A 23,865-nucleotide genomic window follows, 5' to 3' on the forward strand; every position below is an offset into this window, starting at 1 on the left:
GATGTGGTCTTTAAATCATTTGTTTCCTTATTTATACATTGATTTTGGTTTATAGCTTCAGGCTATAATGACTTTTGGCCTTTTTGACTTTTAGGTGGTCAATGCTCATGATCACTTTTAAATATTTATTACAATATGTACTGATAAACTGAACACGATGCATAATGTTTCAATCTAACCTGTATTTTGAGCTGCAGCTCGTCATATTAATGGACCGTTTCACTAGTTAGCAGTAAACTAGCTACCTCCCCTGAATATGTTGGTAGATTTGTATTGGATGTTATCTATGGAATGGAAGTATTAATATTTTATTTGTAAACATAATACATTTTCCACATATTTCAGTTAATGTCATAAAACTAAGGAGCTAAACCAGTAGTAGTACAGTACTGACAGTGTAAACATAGCTGAAGACGCGAAAAGAGGAACAGATGAACCAAATCATTTGAGTCATTTATGCTGGAACTGCTCCGATTGATTCAAATTCGTGACTTCGATCATTTAGTTCATTAGCAAAAAAAACAAACAAAAAAACAGATTAAATTAAACGACCCATTAATTTGTTATGATTTAAAAAGTACTTATACTAATGGGTAAAACGTAGCTTTTTGAAACTCCGAAGTAATTAGTACAATTATTGCGCAAAGTGATTCACTGCTCCAATTGGATCGCGTATCTCATATCATTTGATTCAGATCAGTTTTGCGAATCATCTTAGCCTGGAACTTCGCGTATCGCGAATCGTTTGATTTCGATTTTGCCCGTGATCCTCGCTGTGAGTCCTGATCTGAAATGATGGTTGGCGAATCATTATTCAGATGGGGACTTCGGCGCGAATCGCGAATCATTTGATTTCGATCGGAACTTCGGAGCGGGTTCGCGAATCCTTTCTCGTATTAAATGATTCGCGATCCTCGCTCCGAGTGCTAATCCGAAATGATGGTTCGCGAATCATTATTCGGCGCGAATCGTGAATCATTTGATATCGATCGGAACTTCGGAGCGGGTTCGCGAATCCTTTCTCGTATTAAATGATTCGCGATCCTCGCTCCGAGTGGTAATCCGAAATGATGGTTCGCGAATCATTATTCGGCGCGAATCGTGAATCATTTGGTTTCGATCGGAACTTCGGAACGGGTTCTTGAATCATTTCGCGTATTAAATGATTCGCGATTCTCGCTCCGAGTCCTGATCCGAAATGATGGTTCGCGAATTATTATACAGATGGGGATTTCGGCGCGAATCGCGAATCATTTGATTTCGATCGGAACTTAGGAACAGGTTTGCGAATCATTTCGCGAATTTAATGAATTGCGATCCGAGTCCTGATCTGAAATGATGGTTTGCGAATCATTATTCAGATGGGGACTTCGGCGCGAATCGCGAATCATTTGATTTCGATCGGAACTTCGGAGCGGGTTCTTGAATCATTTCGCGCATTAAATGATTCGCGATCCTCGCTCCGAGTGCTAATCCGAAATGATGGTTCGCGAATCATTACTCGGCGCGAATCGCAAATCATTTGGTTTCGATCGGGACTTAGGAACAGGTTCGCGAATCATTTCGCGAATTTAATGCATTGCGATCCGAGTCCTGATCTGAAATGATGGTTGGCGAATCATTATTCAGATGGGGACTTCGGCGCGAATCGCGAATCATTTGATTTCGATCGGAACTTCGGAGCGGGTTCGCGAATCCTTTCTCGTATTAAATGATTCGCGATCCTCGCTCCGAGTGCTAATCCGAAATGATGGTTCGCGAATCATTATTCGGCGCGAATCGTGAATCATTTGATTTCGATCAGAACTTCGGAACGGGTTCTTGAATCATTTCTCGTATTAAATGATTCGCGATTCTCGCTCCGAGTCCTGATCTGAAATGATGGTTCGCGAATCATTATTCGGCGCGAATCATTTGATTTCGATCGGAACTAAGGAACAGGTTTGCGTATCATTTCGCGAATTTAATGAATTGCGATCCGAGTCCTGATCTGAAATGATGGTTCGCAAATCATTATTCAGATGGGGACTTCGGCGCGAATCGCGAATCATTTGATTTCGATCGGAACTTCGGAACGGGTTCTTGAATCATTTCGCGCATTAAATGATTCGCGATCCTCGCTCCGAGTGCTAATCCGAAATGATGGTTCGCGAATCATTTATCGCGAATCATTTGATTTGGGGACTTAGGAACAGGTTCGCGAATCATTTCGCGAATCATTTGATTTCTGAAATGATCGGAATCAATTTAGCAAATCACAGGTTAGGAACGGGTTCGAATCATTTCGCGAATTTAATGAATTGCGATCCGAGTCCTGATCTGAAATGATGGTTCGCGAATCATTATTCGGCGCGAATCGCAAATCATTTGGTTTCGATCGGGATTTAGGAACGGGTTCGCGAATCATTTCGCGAATTTAATGAATTGCGATCCGAGTCCTGATCTGAAATGATGGTTCGCGAATCATTATTCAGATGGAGACTTCGGCGCGAATCACGAATCATTTGATTTCGATCGGAACTTCGGAACGGGTTCTTGAATCATTTCTCGTATTAAATGATTCGCGATTCTCGCTCCGAGTCCTGATCTGAAATGATGGTTCGCGATTTAATCGAATCACGAATCATTTGGTTTCAGATGGGGACTGAATCGCGCGCTCCGAGTCCTGATCTGAAATCATTTGATTTCAGATGGGGACTTCGGCGCGAATCCCGAATCATTTGATTTCAATTGGAACTTCGGAGCGGGTTCGTGAATCCTTTCTTGTATTAAATGAATTGCGATCCGAATCCTGATCTGAAATTATGGTTCGCGAATCATTATTTAGATTGGGACTTCGGCGCGAATCATTTGATTTAGATCGGAACTTCAGAGTGGATTCGCGAATCATTTGACTCATATTGGGTTTTCTGAATTTAATGTTAAATGTGCTTTATTTCTCTTTCTGTTTTTGTTCATAAAATTAACATCATAGCATACTTTTTTTAAAAAAGTATAATTTTTTTAAAAGTATTTTTGAAAAATCCTTGAAACTCTTGGAATTTCATTTTGCAGTATATGGACGAATCCTGACAATCATTTCTGATTTCTGTAGCACAATAAATAAGGTATCTAGTGAAACAAAGGCCAAACTCTTGTACGAACATCCACAAAAACATTTATGATTGCATGTTTCCATTCATAAACACGTGTACAGAATTAACATACCTTCCGCATAACAACAACTGTGGTTTTGCGATACATTTTTAAATGGCAAATAAACAGAAGTAGGATAATATTCCTTTCTTATATGTGTTATATTGATTTATTCTTCAACGTTCACTCTGTTAATTCTGTCCTAACTTGATCAAGACTTTTCAAGCTGCTTTGCATTGAGCACCGGGAAAATCAGATCTACAACAGAACAGAAGTGCATCAGTCCAGGAGAGGTAGTGTGAGGAGATTCCCAGCTCATATACTTTCATGCGTCATAAATAGTCCCGTATGATCAACATCGGTGCTTTACGAGTCCTGTGGTTTGCCCTGGTTGAGCGGCAGGTGCCAATCAGCCGGAGGCGTCTGCCGAAGCTCCCAGACTGGAGTGAACTTCCTCTGCTCAGCGACCCGCTTCCTCTCGCTTTCCTGGAGGGATTCCTAATGGTGCATATGAGATGATAGATGAGTAGAAGTTGAAAAAGTATGCGATATTTGGCAGAGACCTAAAGTTAACAGTGACATACGTCCTACATCGGTCTGGACTCACCATGGCCTGTGTGCTGTGGTTTGTCTCCCACTCTTTGCAGGTGTAATAGTCTTCTTTCCACTGCTGGCAGTCTGGTGCTCTGCCGTAGGTGTAGTATTCATGGAATCTGTTAAATAAACTCTTGCAGTGCTTAAATTCACTCCAGTAGACGTCACATGAACGTGGTGGCTGTGGACAAAATGAAAAACATTTTTTTTAAAGGAAAAGTTTGTTCAAAAATTTAAATTGCACACATTCAAACCTTAAACTGCTAATAAAAACATCACAATAATCCATTTCACACCACTCCAGTCCATCAATTAACACTGTGAGAAGACAAAAGCTGTGCGTTTGTAAGAAACAAATCCATCATTAAGTCATGTTAACATAAACTAGTTGCTTCTGGCTAATAATCCAGTCCATAATCCAGAATAATGCTTCCTCAATTATTAGCATTATTAGCAGTGTTGGGAGTTTTAAAAGTAATGCATTACAATATTGAGTTACTCCCTAAAAAAGTAACTTATTACTAATTAGTTACTTTTTACTTTACTTTTGCGTTACTTTTTAAATCTGGGCAGGGCTTGATTATTTGTTTTTAATATAAAAAGTTCTATTTTTGGCAAATGTAAAAGCCTTTTCACACCAAAAGCCTCAGGCTTTGAGAAAAGTAAATTCACGTCTGTACAGTAGACCGCAGAAGACAAAAACTCAACTCTTCAGCAATAAAAAAAGGAAAACAAATGTTAGATTATCTTGAGTAATTTTTGCTTATTAGTATGGTTGAATTGCATCACTGAAGGTCGGCAGCAAAGACATCGGTTAATAAAATGGTATTAAATGCATATTTATTTGTATTATTTAACATATTTAATTATTGCAGGTTTGCGTCATATTCTGAGTTGAATTTCACTGTTTTTATTCATTTTGAGGAATACTGAATCTGTTTTTTGTGAGTGAGATGAATTAATTCATGTTCACATTTATTCTAGAACTAACGTCTACTCCCGATTTCTCGCAACATGGGGAAAGGACAGCTTTTAAGTAATAAATTCGGAGAAAAGTAACTCGGATATTTTCTTGTCAATTAAAAATTAATGCGTTACTTTACTAGTTACTTGGAAAAAGTAATAATATTACGTAACTTGCGTTACTTGTAATGCATTACCCCCCCAACACAGATTATTAGATTACAGACTCGTACTTGAAGTTAAAACATCTTGATGGATTTATTTCTTACAAACAAGCTTTTGGTTTCTCAGGATGGACTACTTGTGGATTATATTGATGTTTTTATCAGCTGTTTGGACTCTTTTTCTGACGGCACCCATTCACTGCAAAGGATCCACTGGTGAGCAAGTGATGCAATGCTACATTTCTCCAAATCTGATGAAAAAAACAAACTCATCTACATTTTGGATGGTCTGATATTTTGATATATGTTACCATAGTACTGAAAGATTACTAGAACTGTACCATAGTACTGCCACAGTACTTATTGGTACGAAGAACACGATGGTTTTACCAAAGTAATTCCACAAAAACATAGTAATACCATGGTATTTTTTGTTCGAATCATTTGAGCATAAAATCCTGAGTATACAAACATATATCATGGTCTGACAGTACACTTCACGATTGCAAGTACACTTAAAAATTGTATAATACACTATACTTACAATACAACTGCAAAACGAGTTACTTAATCAACATTTAATGCAAAATACTTAAATAAAATAATCGTATACTGACCCTCCAGTGTGAGTGTGACCCTGCCATACTGCGCGTTGTTCTCTGGTGAATTTCAGCGAGTCGCGATCGGTGTTTTAGTTCTGCACTGCCATCTACTGACAATGTCCAATAAATAATATTTGTCTTAAATTAAATATATATATTTTATTTTTTAATAAAGATATACTTTAATCGTGTTCACAATCTATTTACATGTCTGTAATATATGCTAATGCTTCATAAGAAATTTACACGAACAATAAAAACGTGTATTTAAGTCGTCGCCCAGACTTTTATTTTGTAGTCTTCATCAGGCGGAAGTGCCAGGGAGCACCGGCAGCTTGTTTAGGCTATGGCGGTATGTCTAGTTAGTTTCAAGTAACGCTAAAGTAAATCGGCGTGGGGTAAAAACACTTTAATGCCTCCAAAATGCCATCTGAAAATCTACGATGGGAAACGTTAGAAGCCCTGAAAAACTCTCCGAAGGGGAAACTCAAGTACAGTCCAGACTGGCTGGAAAAAGGGGAGGTAAACATGCTGACAAACTAATAACTACGAACGCCTTATTTAGTCCGTATTTTAACATTATGGGGTTTAATCACCTTAATTATTAATTAAACGTACCTTGATGCTTTTTGAAATGTGTTCCCTGTTATTCTGATATTATGATGCATGTATGTGAATGTAACTACATATCAGAATACCATGGCATTTTTATGTGGTACGATCACTGTACCCTGGTACAGCCACGTTACCTTGTTGTAAAAGGTGTAAGTTATAGGTCTTACTCTGCTAGAGCCAAAATACATTATATATAATAATAATTATGATAATATAAAAACATTATACGTTACCAGTCAAAAGTCTCTTCTGCTCATTAAAGCCTGTATTTAGTTGATCCAAAGTACAACAAAAGCTGTAAAATTGTGAAATATATTTACTATTTTAAAATAACAGCTTTCTGTTTCAATATCTGTTAAATTGTAATTTATTACTTTAATCAAAGCTGAATTTTCAGCATCATTACTCCAGTCTTTAGTGTCACATGATCCTTCAGAAATCATTCTAATATGCTTTAATATGCAGAAACATTTATTATTATTACTATTATTAGTAGTAGTAGTATTTAAAACAGTTGAGTACATTTTTTTTAGGATTCTTTGATGAATAGAAGGATCTAAAGATTAGCATTTATCTGAAATAAATAGCTTTTGTAACATTATACACTATACCATTCAAAAGCTTGGAGCCAGTATAAATGTATTTATTTTATTTTATTTTATTTTATTTATTTATAAAAAAAAATTTTTTTTTTTTTTTTTTTTTTTTTTTTTTTTTTTTAGCGTGGATGCTTTAAATTGATAAAAAGTGCTAAAAACATTTAAGATGTTACAAAAGATTTCTATTAAAGATAAATGCTGTTCTTCTGAACTTTCTATTCATCAAACAAACCTGAAAAAAATTCTACTTAGCTGTTTTTAACATAATAATAATAATAATAATAAAAATAATAATAATAAATGTTTCTTTAGCAGCAAATCAGAATATTAGAATGGATTTGAGGGATTGTGATGTAAAAAATTAGCTTTGAAATACAGGAATAAATTCCATTTTAAAATATTTTCAAATAGAAAGCAGTTATTTTAAACTTTTTTTTTTTTTTTTTTACTGTTTTGCTGTACTTTGGATCAAATAAAAGCAGGCTTGGTGAGCAGAAGAGACTTCTTTAAAACTTTTGACTGGTAAATAATGTACACTACATTATTAAACTCAACTTATATAGGTATTAGCTTTACAGTTTAATTGCAAAGCAAGAAATATGTCAAGAAATATAATTTATTCTTCTCAATTATAACATTTGTATGTCATTTTAGCTTTTATTCAACTAAAACCAAAACATAAAGTGTTAGTTTATAATAAAACTTTAAGTAGTTGTTTTGAAACAGCAATTAAACGTTCAATAAATGTATCTGATCGACCAATAATGTCGAAATATTTCTCCGTTTTGTCTTGTATTTCTTATTTCTTTTCCTAACCTTGATCTGTTTTCCAGGATATTCTGTCAGGCTGTATCGAGGTGTCCAGTCTGTCTCCTATCTCAGGACAGATTCTGAAGAGACTGAGTCCTCGCCCGCTGCTCAAAACCTACTCTCTGACCTCATGCATTCGTGATACAAGTCCCAGGCCTTCAGAAGATCTTTCTGCCGGCGCTTCATTTCCCATCAGTCCCAGAGAGATTTTATCTCCTACCTCTCCACCTCCGGTCTCCATCCACGCTGAGGAGGATGAACAGGTGATGTCCTCGTTTTTTTAAGCCACAAAAATTAATGACTCGATTTTGTGCATTTATATTTATTTATTAGGCAGACACTTACGTAAGTCATTAATTCAGAACAGACAGCAACTTAAGTGTTGCAATACAAAGTTTCAACTTTGAACATTTTTGTCTTTTTCGAAAATCTGATATACTCTGTACATCTCTTGACTTTAATAGTTCACATAATAACTCTCATGCATATCTATTGTTCTGTTTCCTGCTTGAGCTTGTATTGGCTTAGGACTTCAATGCTGAATTTTCCTGTTTTCAATCATTTTTGATCTCAGAAAGCAGAAGAAATAAAGGAGGATTCTGTTGAGAGTCCTGTAGCAAGCTCACCTCCGGCGATTTCCGTCCTGTCGCCCAGAGCCACACAGATGGCCGGTTGCATCCGCATGTGTGAGCAGAAACACAAGGCCAAAGCAAAGGTACCACATCAGGAACTCTAGGATGAATATGTTTTTGTACAAAAATAAATACTTTATTCAGCAAGGATGCATTGAATTGATCAAAAGTGACCATTAACACATTTATAATGTTACAAAAGATTTCTATTTCAAATAAATGCTGTTCTTTTGAGCTTTCTATTCATCAAAGAATCAACACTGATGATTAGAAATGTTTCTTCAGTAGCAAATCAGCATATTAGAATGATTTCCAAAGGATCATGTGACACTGAAGACTGGAGTAATGATGCTGAAAATTCAGCTTTGCATCACAGACATAAATTACATTTTGCAATGTATTCACACAGAAAACTATGATTTTAAATTCTAATAATATTTCACATTTTACTGTATTTTTGATCAAATAAATGCAGCCTTTGTGAGCAGAAGAGACCTCTTTCATTAATGCATGTACTGCGTGTGTGTTTTCTCTCACAGGCGGAGCTGAGTCTCAGACAGGAGCAGCAGGAGCGGCTGGTGGCCACAGTTGCCAACCGTGAGTCTGAGCAGCTCAAACGCTATGAGGAGTTCATGGAGCTCAAACAGAGACAGGAATACCAGAGCATGAGGGACATGATGGAAAAAGCGTATGTGACTACTGAACTGTTCATCCTCATTAACAAGTTAAAAAAAATTTTGTTTGAATCACATGCTGAATTAGCTGTTTAAGCAGTGTTTTGTGTTTAAAGGACACAGGAGAGTCTCGGCCGGCAGGAGAAGCTGCGAGAGGAACACAAACACAGAATGAAAGTGAGTCTGAATGGAACATTTGGATCTGATATTTCAGAAATCTTCCGGCCTGAGCATCAGTAAAACTCTCCATTTGTGATGTAATGTCTCATACTAGACAAAATATGTGACCCACTACCACAAAACCAGTCATAAGGGTCAAATTTTTGACATTGAGGAGTGTACTTCATCTGAAAGCTGAATGCATAATCTTTCCATTGATGTATGGTTTGCTAGGATAGGACACTATTTGGCCAAGATACAATTATTTGAAAATCTGGAATCTGAGGGTGCAAACAAATCAAAATATTGAGAAAATCACCTTTAAAATTGTCCAAATTAATTTCTTAGCAATGCATATTACTAATCAAAAATTAAGTTTTGATATATTTACAAAATATCTTCATGAAACATGATCTTTACTTAATATCCTAATGATTTTGGGCATAAAAGAAAAATCAATAATTTTGACCCATACAGTGTATTTTTGGTTGTTGCTACAAATATACCTGTGCAACTTAAGATTGGTTTTGTTGTCCAGGGTCATATATATATATATATATATATCTATATATATCTATATCTATATATATCTGTATATATCTGTATATATCTGTATATGTATTATATATATTTATTATTATTATTATTATTATTATTTTATTTTATTTATTTTTTTTAACTGGTTCTGGATTCCAGAAGGTCTAAAAACAGAAATGTGCAGCTTTGATTTTTTCTAAAGCAAAAGAAATGGTTTGTAATTAACTGTAAAAATTATATGATCACAAAATTAAAGATTTAAAAAATGAGTTGAAATGACATTACTTATACAAATTTAATTAGACTTAAATTTGAGGCAGCAAATAATTTTTTAATTTAATTTGAATTAGGTATATAATAGGTAAATATTTTTGTTACTTGTAATAAAATAAACATTATTTTATTTTTGGTAGTTGCCAAAGCAACATTTCTCTCTCTTTTTTTTTTTTTTGTTTAACCTGACGTGCTAAAAAAAGCTACAACTAAAACTGAAATAAAAAAAAAATAATGAAAACTTAAGGGAAAATGATATTAGAACAACTATAGATATTACTATATAGATATAACTATAGATACCTATAAATATTAGAACTTTATATAATAACTTAATATATAGCAATACCTGGAATACCAGACCGATGTTGGGGAAAAGCTTGTCTTTGATATTTTTTTGGCTTCGTTCTCTTTAGATCCTGAACCTGCGCCTGCGGGAGGCGGAGCAACAGCGTTTGCGGGAGGCGGAGCTTGAGCGACAGCGGCAGGTGGAGGGCAGAGAGCGGCACAGAGCGATCAATGCCATACAGGAGGAAGTGCTACAGCTCAACCAGCTCCTACAGCCACGCCCCTCCACACTTACAGACCCCGCCCTCGACCACGCCCCCTACATCACACGAGGCAACCAGCTCTGCTCGCAGGTGTCAGAGGTGGTGCCGGCTTCTGCAGATGTGAGTCTACATCCTCATATATAGATTTTTAAAAGAAGTCTTTCCAGCTCACCAAGGCCACATTTATTTGATGAAAAATACAGTAAAATATGTGAAAAATTATTACAGTTTCAAATAATTAGTTTTCTCTTTTAATATATTTTACAAATTAATTTATTTCTGTGATCAAAGCTGAATTTTCAGCATCATTATTCCAGTCTTCAGTGTCACATGATCCTTCAGAAATCATTCTAATATGCTGATTTGCTGCTCAAGAAATATTTAGGACCATTTTTAATGTTAAAAAAAGTGTATGCATAATGTAAAATATAAATAATTTGCATTTTGCAGGGTCAGTTTCCCAGCGTGGAGGATTTGACCGTGGCAGAGCGAGCGCTACAGGAAATGAGGTCACTGGTCAGAAACCTACAGGACGAGGTGGCACAGGCTGCCGAGAGGAAGAAGAAGGAGCAGGAGGAAGAGGAGGAGAAGAAGAAGAGACATGAGGAGCTGAAAGCCCAGCAAGAGGAGCAAAAGAAAAATGCTGCACGCTCCGCTAAAGAAAAAGCCAAAAAAGAGGGTAAGGGAGCAAATGAACATTCATGAAGGTTTAAAAGAAAGTAATGTGTAATGTAAACATCGCTAAAGTCGTAAATGTGACTTCATCACGTCTGCAGGTCTGCAGACAGGAGCAGATGAGAGCACTTTAAAATGGTACAACATGCTGCAGGATCAGGCCAGTCAGTGCGCTCAGGCGTTTGACGAGCTCAGCAAAGCTAAAGACACGCAGGTTAGACGCCCGTCAGCTCTGTGTAGCGTTTATTGGATACTATATGGTGTTGTAGTGAATAATTATCTTGACCTTTCTTTGCAGACAAAGAAATTAAAAATGGAGCTCCAAAAAGCTGCAACCACACCTGTGAGCCAGATCGCAAACATCTCAGGTGAGACGAAAGACAAACAGAAAAACTGACATAAAGTAGTGTTGCACTGAAATAATTTTTTTTGTCAGCTGTGATTTTTCTATGCACATATGCACGTCTTTGTTTTACTTTAGTATGACTTGATACACTATTATAGTTTTTATTAATAATCTGAATCAGATTTTATCTTTATATTTGCTATTTTTACTTTAATTTAAGTTAGTTTTAAGTTATGTTGTTGTTTTGTCATTTTTGTTTTTTTTCCAACATGTCTTTTGTTTGTTTGTGTGTGTGTATATGTACTATATTAGTATTTTTTTGTACATAGTGTATATATAGTTTTTATATTTCTTCATTTTAATTTTAGTTTTAGTATTTGAAGTTAAACTAAAATAAAAAAAAATAATATAAAATGCAATGCATTTAATGTTAATTTTATTTAATTAAATGTAATGTTTGTTTTATTTCAAGTAACGAAAAGGATTTTTTTGGTTTTAGTATATTTAGCTGAAAACCAAAAATAGTTTAATGGTAACAGGGTTTGTACAAGGTGCTTTAAGTGCTTCAGTTTGACTTTTTGAAATTTAAGGCCTGAAAACCCTTAAAATAGCAGTATTCCTGCAGAGGTACTTGAAAAGTGCTTGAGTTGTTGAAAGAGTGTATCTATGAAATCAGTGTTTAATTTTTCAATAAGCACATTTTTTTACACAAAATTCAGCAATTCAAAAAACAGCATACCTTTTTTTGTTTATTGCAGTTAATGCCATAAAATTAGCGAGCTAAGCCAGTAGTAGTACTGACAATGCCATATAGACTTTTGCTGTTTTAATTAGTATATTTTTATTTATATATTTATCTGTAGAATTTAGAATTTGAAAGAGAAGAGACTGATAAGTAAAATCTCTGATTAAAGTAACTGAAAATCAAAAAAGAAATGTTTGAAAAGTCCTTAAAAGTCCTGGAATTTCATTTTACAGTATGTGTACGAACCCTATGTTAATTATTAAAGTTTATTTAATGATTAATATTCAAATAAAAACTGAATTTTATGCAACATTTAAAAGAAATCTTTATATATACTTTTGAATGATATGATGTTTCCCCTCTAATTCACTGTTATAATCTAAACATTTAAGCACTTGTTATCATTACAGATTTATTTAAACATATACTCTAATATATTGGACATATTAAGCAAAATGCTGCCTTCTAGAGTTATTTTTAGGCTAATTAATGAGCCTTGGATTTGTCACGCTACGTATTGTTTGACGTTTGTTATCAAGAAGACAACATTTGAAAGTTCAGGCTTTGTTTCATATCAAAAGTAATAAGGCACAAAGTTTATTGTGACTAATGGTTGGCAGGTGCTACAAATAATGTTTAGTGAGTTTTTTGGGATTTAAAAATCAATATTGATTCACCAAAATGAAGATATATTGAAAACTAAATTTCAGTGCATCACTAACATAAAGTGCAACTCATTTGTGCTAATTGTCATGAAACATGGTTTGCACGTAGGCGCCCCACTGAGGGAGGCCTTTGAAAAGATTGATAAGCTGTTGTCCAACCATCCCGTCACGTCCGCTGGAAAGACAGTGTCTACGTCCCATCATCCTCAGGGGCTGGAGTTTGTCAGTTATAAACTAGCAGAAAAGTTTGTGGTAAGGCAGATGTTTGCATAAATACACAAACAGTGATATTTTTGAGGGCAACAAGGTTTATTTTAATAACGCATTCACAGAAACAAGGAGAAGAGGAGGTGGCGTCCAATCATTCGGCAGCGTTCCCCATCGCCGCTGTGGCGTCTGGCATATGGGAACTTCATCCTAAAATTGGAGAGCTTATCCTCGCCCACCTCCACAAGAAGTGCCCATATGCTGTGCCACATTATCCACCCATGGAAAGTGGCACGTCTGTGGAGGATTACCAAAAGTAAGTACAATGCTGCACACCAAAAGTGTTTTATGATAATATTAAGGAGCTGAATTGCTGCGTACAAATTCAAATACTTGCACTATGCCCTAAAAGTATGTACTATTTTTGTGAAGTCTGTTGCTAAGTTACATGCATCCTATCACTATTTAAACTGCCCTGTCAATCTTGTCACAGTTAACAACAACATCCACATTCTTTTACCCCAAGAACTTTGCTCATGTGTTTGCATAAGGATGCATTTAGAAATGAATGACCAAAAATATATTTTTAAAAGATCATAATGTTGCTGCAGATGAAATATAACATTGATAACATTAAATACATATTTTTTCATCAGGTTAGATATTGATTATTTATCATTTAACCCCATTTAACCTGTCCATCAGCCTTCCATATCCACCATGTTTGTAGTGTTTTTTTTGTTTGTTTTTTTTTTAAACACTTTGAGTTTTGTAGTTCTAATCAAATGTTCATCCAACACACAATGGGCTGTGGGCAATATTAGCCATTAGAGTATGCACGGATCTTCAAATTCAAATTATCACTGGAAATAGTAATAGTAAACCATCTGGGTACCTTTGGAATACTCATTTCAACATACTACGATTTGGGACATGCTAATTCCAATTCTGAATACTGTTTAGGACGAATAGTATGCAAATTAGGACACAGCAAATAGAAAAGTATTTGCATTCTGTCTGCACTGATTTTTAGCTGTTTGTGTATGCACACATTTTAGTCTTATTTTAGTATCATAGATAGCATTTTGTTAGTATTTTGAATTACATTATCATGTTTTGTTTTTTTTTTTTTTTTTTTAAGTTAATTTAGTTTTATTTCATTTTATATATATATATAATATTTTAAATATTTATTATTTAAATATACTAGCAGTCAAAGTAGAGTAATAATAATAATAATAAATGTTTTTCAGCAGCAAATCAGAATATTAGAATTTATTTCTAAAGGATCAGGTGACATTAAAGACTGGAGTCATGAAGCAGAAAATAACAGGAATAAATTACATGTTAAAATATATTCAAATAGAAAATGGTTATTTTAAAAAGTAAAAATCTTACTGTTTTTGATGTTCTTTGGAGGAAATAAATGCAGGCTTGGTGAGAAGAAAAGACTTAAAACATTAAAAATCATACTGTTCAAAACCTTTTGGCTGGTAGTGTCTTTCAGTATATTTTTTATATATTGCTTTTATTAATTTTTATTCATTAATTTTAGTTTTAGTTATTTCAAGTTAAACTAAATAGAAAATAAGAGATGTTGCACTTGCAATTAGCTAAAATAAAATGTTTGTTTTTAGTTGTAATAAGGGATGTAATATTTGTTATTTAGAGATTTTTACAATTTTAAAATTAACATTCAATTACTCATTCATTTAAATGCATATAGACAGACCTTTTAAGTTCTTTACACATTTTTGACTGCAATATAAATATCACTTTTATGCCAATTTATACTAAAGAAATGCCTGTAATTATAGTTTTCTTCATTGTAAATTCAAAAGCATTTTAATAGATCAATGTTTGGTATTATTAATGTTATACCATATTAAAAAAAAAAAGTTTCTTCTAGAAAGATTTATTTTAATGCATGAACAACATACACTACCGTTCAAAAGTTTGGGGTCAGTAAGACTTGTAATAGTCTTTAAAGAAGTCTCTTATGCTCATCAAGGCTGCATTTATTTGATTAAAAATATAGAAAAAAAACAGTAATATTGCAAAATGTTTTTACAATATAAAATATTGTATATTTATTATTAGAATGATCAATGTTGGATAATATCAACAGTTGTGCTGCCAAATATTTTTTGGAACCTGTGTTTTTTTTTTTTGTTTTTTTTTCCAGGATTCTTTCATGAATAACAAGTTTAAAAAGTACAGTGTTTATTCAAAATATAAATATTTTATAACAATATAAATTATTTATTATTAACTTTTAATAAACTTTTAATTATTAACTTAATACATCCTTGGTGAATAAAAGTAGTAATTTCTTTAAAAAAAAAAAAGAAACAATAAAAATGTACTGACCCCAAACTTTTGAACGGTAGTGTATATCAAATGATAACGTTTACTGTATGCAATAATTCCACTTTTATTTCAAAGTACTTTCATTCTCTTTAATTACATTAAAGTTAACATTAATGCACACATGGAACATTAATTACAGAATTCTAACAAAATGTGTGTGTAAAGCATACAGAGGTTATCACAGGTGTTTGTTCAGAAAGATCAACATCATAACATGCAGTCTGTTGAAAGTTATTAATCAAAAAAATAAGATGAATCGATTCAGTTATAAACAACTTGCAATCAATCAATGATTAATCATTTACATCTAGTTCTAATAACCCTGCTGCCATAAGCACCATATTGCCTTTTTAAATACAAGAGCATCTCTCAAACTTTGAGCGTTTCACCTGATCAAAGTTTATGATGTATTTAAGCATCATGTATGTACCTTTCCCATCAGGATTCTGGGATACCGTGTGGAAGACTCCAAAGTGGAAGGGCAGGACAGCTTTCTGAAGAGAATGTCGGGAATGATTCGTCTCTATGCGGCAATAATCCAGATGAGATGGCCTTACACCGGCAAACAAGGGGTGTGTGATATTCCTTTACTTCAGCATGTATTAACAGAGTTGAATTCCGTATGTAAGAAGCCGAATATCTAACATAAGCATGTCTCTGCATCAGCCTCATCCTCACGGCTTGAATCACGGCTGGCGCTGGCTGGCACAAATCCTCAACATGGAGCCGCTTGCTGACATCACAGCAACTATTCTCTTCGACTTCCTAGAGGTAAATTCATCTTCCTGTTGCAAATGATTTGTTTTTTTTTGGTTATTGTTCACACATTTTTTTGTCATGTCCGTCTCTTTAGGTCTGTGGAAATGCCTTGATGAAACAATATCGAGGGCAGTTCTGGAAACTGGTATTGCTTATTTATGAAGAATACTTCCCAAGGTAGTCCTTTTTGTTTTGTTTTGCTTTGCTGTTTTAGAGGAATAGTTCACCCAAAAATGAAAATGTGCTTAAAATGTACTCCCCCTCAGGGCATCCGAGATGTAGATGAATTTGTTTTTTCATCAGATTTGGAAAAATGTGTTATTGCATCACTTGCTCACCAATGGATCCACTGCAATGAATGGGTGCCGTCAGAATGAGAGTCCAAACTGCTGATAAAAACATCACAATAATCCACAAGTAATCCACACCACTCCAGATCAATCGGTTAACATCTTGACAAGCCAAAGGCTTTGTAAGAAACAAATCCATCATTAAGAAATTTTTTTACTTCAAGCCATTGCTTACAGCGAAAATATGAGCCCATAATCCATAATAATGTATCCTCCAGTGAAAATGTTGTCTGGTCTGAATCAGGGGAGAAATCTGCACAGATCAAGCATCATTTACAAGCAAAACCAGTCCAAAATAGTTTAAAACAAATGTGTGGCTGTATTTTGATGCAAGATGACAACACTTTTTCACATGGAGAAAGCATTATTATGGATCAGGGCTCTACGCTTACTTTTCTCTTTAGGAGCACTTGTGCTCCTAACTTAAAAGAATTAGGAGAACAGTCAAAATTTCAGGAGCATCTTCTAATCAATAATCAAAAAACCTGATTGAAAAAAATTAGCCTTCCCAATACGAGGTGATATTTGACTCCTTAAAGTGATTTACAGGGGAATTTTGTTTTTACCTTTGTAATCATATTTTTCTAACTTTATTAAAAGTATGTCATCTTTTATGTCAAATGTTTTAAAAATTATCTGTTTTTTAAGCTTTTTAAAATTTCTAATTTAAACAACAAAATAAGAACAAGTAGAATAAGAGTAAGTTACCAATCAATTGAAATCAGTATTAACGAAATTAATTTGTACAAAAGAACACAAGTGGATTGTAGGTGTATTTTCATATAACTAATGAGGATCAGAGGCGAAATGGGTGCAATAAAATTCATAAACTCATGTTGAGATTGTTTTAAATATAAAATTTTGAGTACAGAAATAGTAAATTATTTAACTGGAAAGATGCTTTAAAAATGAAACTAAAACTGCCAGTAGGTGGCAGCAAGTCACTTTAATTACTGAGTCATTCATTTGATTTGTTCAAATGGCTGATTCATCTAGGAATAAAGCAAGTGACTCTCTTTATGAATGGGAAATTAAATCATTGACTCACTAGATTCGTTTAAAAACCCACGTTCATTCATAAACTAAACACCGCACGGCTCAGTTGTGACTTGTTTCAGACTATTTTTGACGACGAAATAGAGCAAAATAAGGCAATAGTGTTGTAGTAAGACAATGTAAGTCGCTTCATATTAACTTCTTGTTTATTTAACTGTTGTATTAAATCAATATCTCATTTACAAAATTACAAATTTAAAAGAAGCTCTCTACACTGCACAATCAATCTCTTATTTACACTCTCTCTACATTTTGTTTATGAGAGGCTTTGTTAGATATGACTGTGATACATTACTCAACAATGCAAAAACACCTAGAAACCCTTGAAGCACTGGTGCTCCTAAATATTAAGTAGTTTTCAGTCACAAATGCGACTGAAATGGTGGTATTGTAGAGCCCTGTGGATTTTAGCCAGAAGCAACAGTTTAAAGTTACAAAACAACTTAATGATTTGTTTCTTACAAATACGCAAGTTTTGTCTTCTCAAGATGTTAACTGATGGACTGGAGTGGTGTGGATTATTGTGATGTTTTTATCAGCTGTTTGGACTCTCATTCTGACGGCACCCATTCACTGCAGAGGATCCATTGGTGACCAAATGATGCGACGCTACATTTCTCCAAATCTGAACTCATCTTGGATGGCCTTAGGATGAATAAGTTTTCAGCAAATTTTCATTTTTGGGTGGAGTGTATTTTAAATATCAGGTGTAAACATAAATGGACCTCCGTTATTAAACAACCAAAAATTAAATGCTAATACCTGAACCTAATTTTCTCAGAATTGAAGCAGTCACCAGCACCGGTCAAATGGGCTCTGTAACCAGACTCAAACAGTTCCTAGAGGTATGTGTCATGTTTGTATCAGCTGAATGATATTTTCTAGATTTTTAATAGCTAATAGTCACTGTATCTGTTCTTTTTCTTACCTAGACGTCTTTAAGAACTAAGCAGATTCCCGCTCCTAAGAGTGAGCTTGGCTCCGCCTTCTTCAGGTCCTGATTGGTGGAAATCAACTCTGACAAATGTTTCAAAATCTTCTACACTGAAATTTATAAGTATAAGCCAGCACTGTTTAATGGACGTTTGTCTATTTGCATGAGTGTTTAAACATTACTCTCATTAATAGGATTTATATAATCAAGCATCATGCCATCTTAAGTTTTTCTTTTATTTGACCATGTAACGAAATGATCTCCTTTTTTTCTATTTGTTTTTAACACGTTGGTGTTTTAATGTATCCGTCCGATCTCAAATTCATGACAATTATCCCCCAAGCAAAGCTTAGTATCTGTTTTAGACAAATGTTATCAGTTTACCCGAAACATAAGCCTTATTTCTGTAATATGATGATGGCGTGTAATCTCATGTATGTACACTAAAATGAAATATACTGTATATTGATGTGGATATTTATGATTTTGTGTGTTTTAAATCCAATGAGAGTTTTTGTTTTTACATTAGTACAGAACTGTGAAAGTAAGAGGAGTCTACTACAAACCTGGAATAAAATGAGAATAAATCTGTTTCTAATTTGACATTGCTTAATGATTTTTAAAAGCTCATAGTGATGGTTTTGCATCGCAAAAAGATTCACTGTTTCAAATCGCTCCAAACGGATCACCTATCACTAATCATTTGATCGGGACTTTGGAGCGGGTTCACAAATCATATCGTGAATTGAATAATTTGCGATCTGCGCTCCGAGTCCTGATCTGAAATGATCTGAAATTCCCGAATCATTGTTTGGGACTTCGAAGCATGGATCACGAATCATTTGATTTAGATCGGGACTTCGGAGCAGATTCGCAAATCATTTTGCGAATTAAATGATGAGAGAACTGCGCTCAGAAGTCCCGATCTGAAATTATGGTTCGGGAATCATTATTTAGAAGGAGCGGAGCGTGGTTTGCAAACCATTTAATTTAGATCTTCACTTTGGAGCGGGTTTGTGAATCTTCTGATTCAGATTGGGACTTCGGAGCGCGGAGCGCGAATCACTTGATTTAGGTCAGGACTTCTTTGCGAGTCTGCGAATCACTTGATTTAGATTGGGATTTCGGATCATGGATCCCGAATCATTTGATTCAGATCGGGACTTCTCTGCAGGTTTGCGAATCATTTGATACATATTGGGACTTACACAGTGTCTACACCGGACGTGAGCGGCAAGGCGCGACAAAATACAGTAGAACCCATTATAATCATTGATGCTGTCTACACTGGATGCGGCACGACGCGACACGACAAATCCCTGACAGTAAACTGCTACTGCATTCTCGGTGTTAGGAAGGTTACCTTGGAAATGTAATAGGTTACAGATTACAAGTTACTTTATTTAAAATGTAATAAGTAGTGTAACTTTTCTATTACTTTAATAAAGTAATGTAACACATTTTTTGATTATTTTTCTAAATTTCTAATTGTTAATCATTTTAAAACATTTAAATTAGGCAGAGTTAACCTTACAGTAGCACTCAACACTGATTACTGTCAGGCTGTCAAAATCCTTTATCACTTGAATTAAAATGATAATAAATAAGGGATAATATACATCTTTATTTTGCAATAACAACTGGCTGGATGTACATTATCCCACTTATAACACAGCTGCTTGCCACACAAGTAAATAATTAGACACAAAGCACTGATCTGAGTTTAAATATTTGAACACAAAGGTTCCATGAAGTAATCGGTTGCTAGCAAGTGGCAAGTTGACAGAATTAAGAAATTGTACACATAATATTGAATTGAGTTTTAACAGTTTATTAGCTAACCAAAACTCAAAGCTTCCACCAGGAAAAACTATCACGCGTATAGCGCTGACTTAAGTTGACCAGATGAGTCTGAGTTAGCTTTTACCAGTTGTTATCGGGGAATAACATGGAATAACCTTGGAATGTCATGACTGACCAATCAGAATCAAGCATTCCACGGAGCCGTGAAATAATTTAATTTAAAGCACAGCCACACAAATTCAGACTTGACACCTCTTATTTATTTTGAGATCATTCTGAGGTTAAATACAGATTTGAAATCATAACAAGAAATAGTTTAATATGATGTAACCCTTTTTGTAATCATTAACATTTTCAAAAGTAACTGTAATTTAATTACACATTTCTCAGTAACTGTAACTAATTACAGTTACATTTATTTTGTAATTAAATTACGTAATTCCGTTACTAGTTACTCCCCAACACTGGTTACAGATTACAAGTTACTTGATTTAAATAAGTAGTGTAACTTTTTAATTACTTTATTAAAGTAATGTAACTTTTAATTACTTTAAGTAATTAATTTTTTTAAATTTCTAATATTTTCAACTGTTAATCATTTTGGAAACATTTAAACGAGGCAGAGTTAACCTTACAGTAGCGTTCAACACTGATTACTGTCAGACTTTCAAAATCCTTTATCACCTGAATTAAGATTATAATAAGTAAGGGATAACATACATCTTTATTTTGCGATAACAACTGGCTGAATGTACATGATCTCACTTATTACACAGCTGCTTGATAGATTATTTAGATGTTTTGTGTCAAAATTATTAGACACAAAACACTGATCTGAGTTGAAATATTTGAACGCTTCCATGAAGAAATCAGTTGCTTGCAAACAGCAAGTTCAAACTAGACATTTTAGGGATACAGTGCAGTCATACCAGTTTTCTTACACAACATTTCACCACAAAAATAGTTAAGCAGTAGTACTAGTTTGTTAGTTTTTTTTATAATCCATTACAGTGTACAAAAAAAAGGCAGCAGCTGTGTTTGTACGAAACAATAGAAGAAAAGTCCACAATACCAGGATGACAGAATTAAGAAATTGTCCACATAATATTGAATTAAGCTTTACTATTTTATTAGCTAACCAAACGCAAAGCTTTCGGCAAAAAAAAATTATGACTTAAGCTGCCCTGACTGAGTCTGAGTCAGAGGCATTTCTAGGATTTGAAAACATCTGGGGCTGGTGCCAAAACATCAGGCTAGTCATACTTACGTAAAATTTTGTTAGACACAGGTGGGTGAACCTGGATCCCTCTAGGGAAGTTATGTTTAGGGCCCTTTGAAATTGTTACCAAATTTGTTTTGGCATGTTTGTTTATTTGAATGCATAAAACAACTTTTATTTATTTCTACAACAGCCTTATGAAATTCTGTGTTGTGTATTTAAACTTTTCAGGTTATCAAATAAAGGCATAAAATATTAATTTATCTTTTAATTAATGAAAATTAAATGTTATTTTTGACAAATAAAGGGGATGTACTATTAAAATTTAAAAGATGGAAGAAATATTGTGTAACAAAGTTTTATTAATTTTTCAACAGTAGTAGTACAGTTCGTACATTCTACTGAATGATAGTAATATATTCAAAGTTTGACAAATTCCGTGAATTCCTTGGAAATCATAGGGCGATACCAACCCGTAAAAACATTCGGGGCTAGAGAAAAATCTTTCGGGGCTCGGCCCCGAATGATTAGCCCTAGCGACGCCCCTGGTCTGAGCTGTGTAATAATCAAATTTTATCAAAAAGCGCAGCCACAAATTCAACCTTTTTTTTTACTCATTTTAGAGCAGTCAATGCAATTTATGAAAGAAGTCAATTGAATCTGTAAGTGTGTGTGGGTGTGTGAAAAAATTCAGATGTAATCCCCTTTGTAATCACTGGCATTTTTCAGAAGTAACTGTAGAAGTAATTTAATTACACATTTTTTCTCAGTAACTGTAACTAATTACAGTTACATTTATTTTGTAATTAAATTACGTAATTCCGTTACATGTACTCCCCAACACTGCGGCATTCTATTTAAGATCATTTCTATTTAAGAATCATTTGCGGGTGCGGGTTCGTTTGATTAATTTGGAACTGCGGACTTTGTGTCACAAATCTTTTTTCTGATTTCTTTTTTTTTATTATTAAACAGTACAAAGTTCAACCATTAAGGCAGTACAATTATAAAAAACAAAAAGAAAAAAGAAAGAAACACACAAATACAAATCCCTTAAGAAATTCACAACAAATACCATGGTTAAACTGGTTAAAAAAAGGAAGGAAGGGACGTGACGTGTGGCCAAGTATGGTGACCCATACTCAGAATTTGTGCTCTGCATTTAACCCATCCAAGTGCACACACACAGTAGTGAGTAGTGAACAAACGTAGCAGTGTAGCAAAACCACGGTTAATTTACCATGTGGTTACCACTACAGAAACCATGTTTTTGTTGTTGTTGTTGTTTTCACTTTAAGAAGACATGTAGGTTGAACATAGAGATACAGTTTTCACTGCTTTAGGATGAACAGAGCTTTGGATAGTTTCCATATACTTAAGATCAACAGAGAGGTCTGGAGCCAGATTTTTGTTTATGTATGTGAAATTTAGCAGGAAACACAAATTAAGTTATATTTTCCTATATTGAGTAGTCAAACAATCCAAAGAAAACATCTTTAAAACAAAGAAAAGTCACTTACAAAATAAATTTAGGTACAAATTTAAAAAAAAATCTGACCAAGTGCCAAACAAGTGAATGACATCTTCCTTAGAATAGTGACAAAAACAGCAACTCTCTTCCGTGACTGACTTACAGCCTATATAAATACGCCCATAAGCTTTTTTGGTGAAATTTGAATGAACTCATTAACCTGTGGTTTGAGCTTTTCACATTTAAAACAACAACCATACCTGCAGGTGTACATATGCTTTTTAAAAGCAGTGTATGGACAACAGCACTTTATGTCGATCCTTCTAGAACTGAACATACCTCAGTTGGCTCTATCTGTTTCTCTGGGTTTAAACCTAATAACTATAAGATTAGATCCCTGTTTTTAAATAAGAGTAATTTACTACTGGAACAGTATCTTTAATAATATAAATTGGTCTCAGGTTTGGGCATTACCTCAAAAATTTCTCCTTTCAAATAAGGCTAAGGAAATCTCATATAAATTAATCCACAGAGTTTGTCCTACAAAAGAATTTCTACAAAAATTAAAATCGATACTGATTTAAAATGCTCTTTGAAACAATCTCTCATCTGTTTTGGTCCTGTCAGTACACCCAGCATTTTTGGAATAATGTGAAAGTTTTCATTGATGGTAATATTTAAAAAACATTTTCCTTATCTTATAGACATGTGATTTTGGGTTATTTTTTATTAAAGATCGTTCTTTAAAGGATGTTTGTTTTATCATAAATTTCATTTTATGATGTAAATTTCACATTCATAAATGCAAGTTTACAAAGTGCAAACCTCTTTTTTTAGTCCTTGAAAAAGAGATTAAGATGTGATGTCAAAATCTAAAAATAGTAAAGTGGTTAAAATGATTAATATATGCTCATCCCTTAACATTGTCACATAAAATAAGGTTATTTAATGGTGCTA

At 34.1% G+C, this 23,865-nt stretch overlaps 2 protein-coding genes across 3 annotated transcripts; one reads left to right on the top strand and one right to left on the bottom strand.

The window, feature by feature from the left end:
- Positions 1–3,132: 3,132 nt before the first annotated feature.
- Positions 3,133–5,570, bottom strand: c8h22orf39 (chromosome 8 C22orf39 homolog). The gene is made up of 3 exons (XM_051117600.1): positions 5,474–5,570; positions 3,743–3,910; positions 3,133–3,633 (listed from the first exon to the last, which is right to left on the bottom strand). Exons 1-3 carry the CDS (start codon positions 5,498–5,500, stop codon positions 3,502–3,504), a joined length of 327 nt encoding a protein of 108 aa, XP_050973557.1. The 5' UTR covers positions 5,501–5,570; the 3' UTR covers positions 3,133–3,501.
- A 201-nt stretch (positions 5,571–5,771) lies between these two features.
- On the top strand, positions 5,772–19,018 carry gle1 (GLE1 RNA export mediator). Of its 2 annotated transcripts, XM_051118121.1 has the most exons (16): positions 5,772–5,980; positions 7,506–7,745; positions 8,057–8,197; positions 8,654–8,802; positions 8,905–8,965; positions 10,174–10,428; positions 10,759–10,987; positions 11,085–11,197; positions 11,282–11,351; positions 12,849–12,991; positions 13,072–13,262; positions 15,759–15,888; positions 15,983–16,087; positions 16,170–16,252; positions 18,263–18,326; positions 18,414–19,018. In XM_051118121.1, the coding sequence occupies exons 1-16, from the start codon at positions 5,882–5,884 to the stop codon at positions 18,480–18,482; spliced, it is 2,142 nt and encodes a 713-aa protein (XP_050974078.1). In that variant the 5' UTR covers positions 5,772–5,881; the 3' UTR covers positions 18,483–19,018. The 2 variants fall into 2 exon arrangements, with proteins under 2 accessions (XP_050974078.1, XP_050974079.1); XM_051118122.1 differs by lacking the exons at positions 18,263–18,326; positions 18,414–19,018 and having other exon boundaries at positions 16,170–16,256.
- Positions 19,019–23,865: the final 4,847 nt, after the last annotated feature.

Source organism: Labeo rohita, chromosome 8 (genome assembly GCF_022985175.1).
Source record: "Labeo rohita strain BAU-BD-2019 chromosome 8, IGBB_LRoh.1.0, whole genome shotgun sequence".
Taxonomy (NCBI): Eukaryota; Metazoa; Chordata; class Actinopteri; order Cypriniformes; family Cyprinidae; genus Labeo; species Labeo rohita.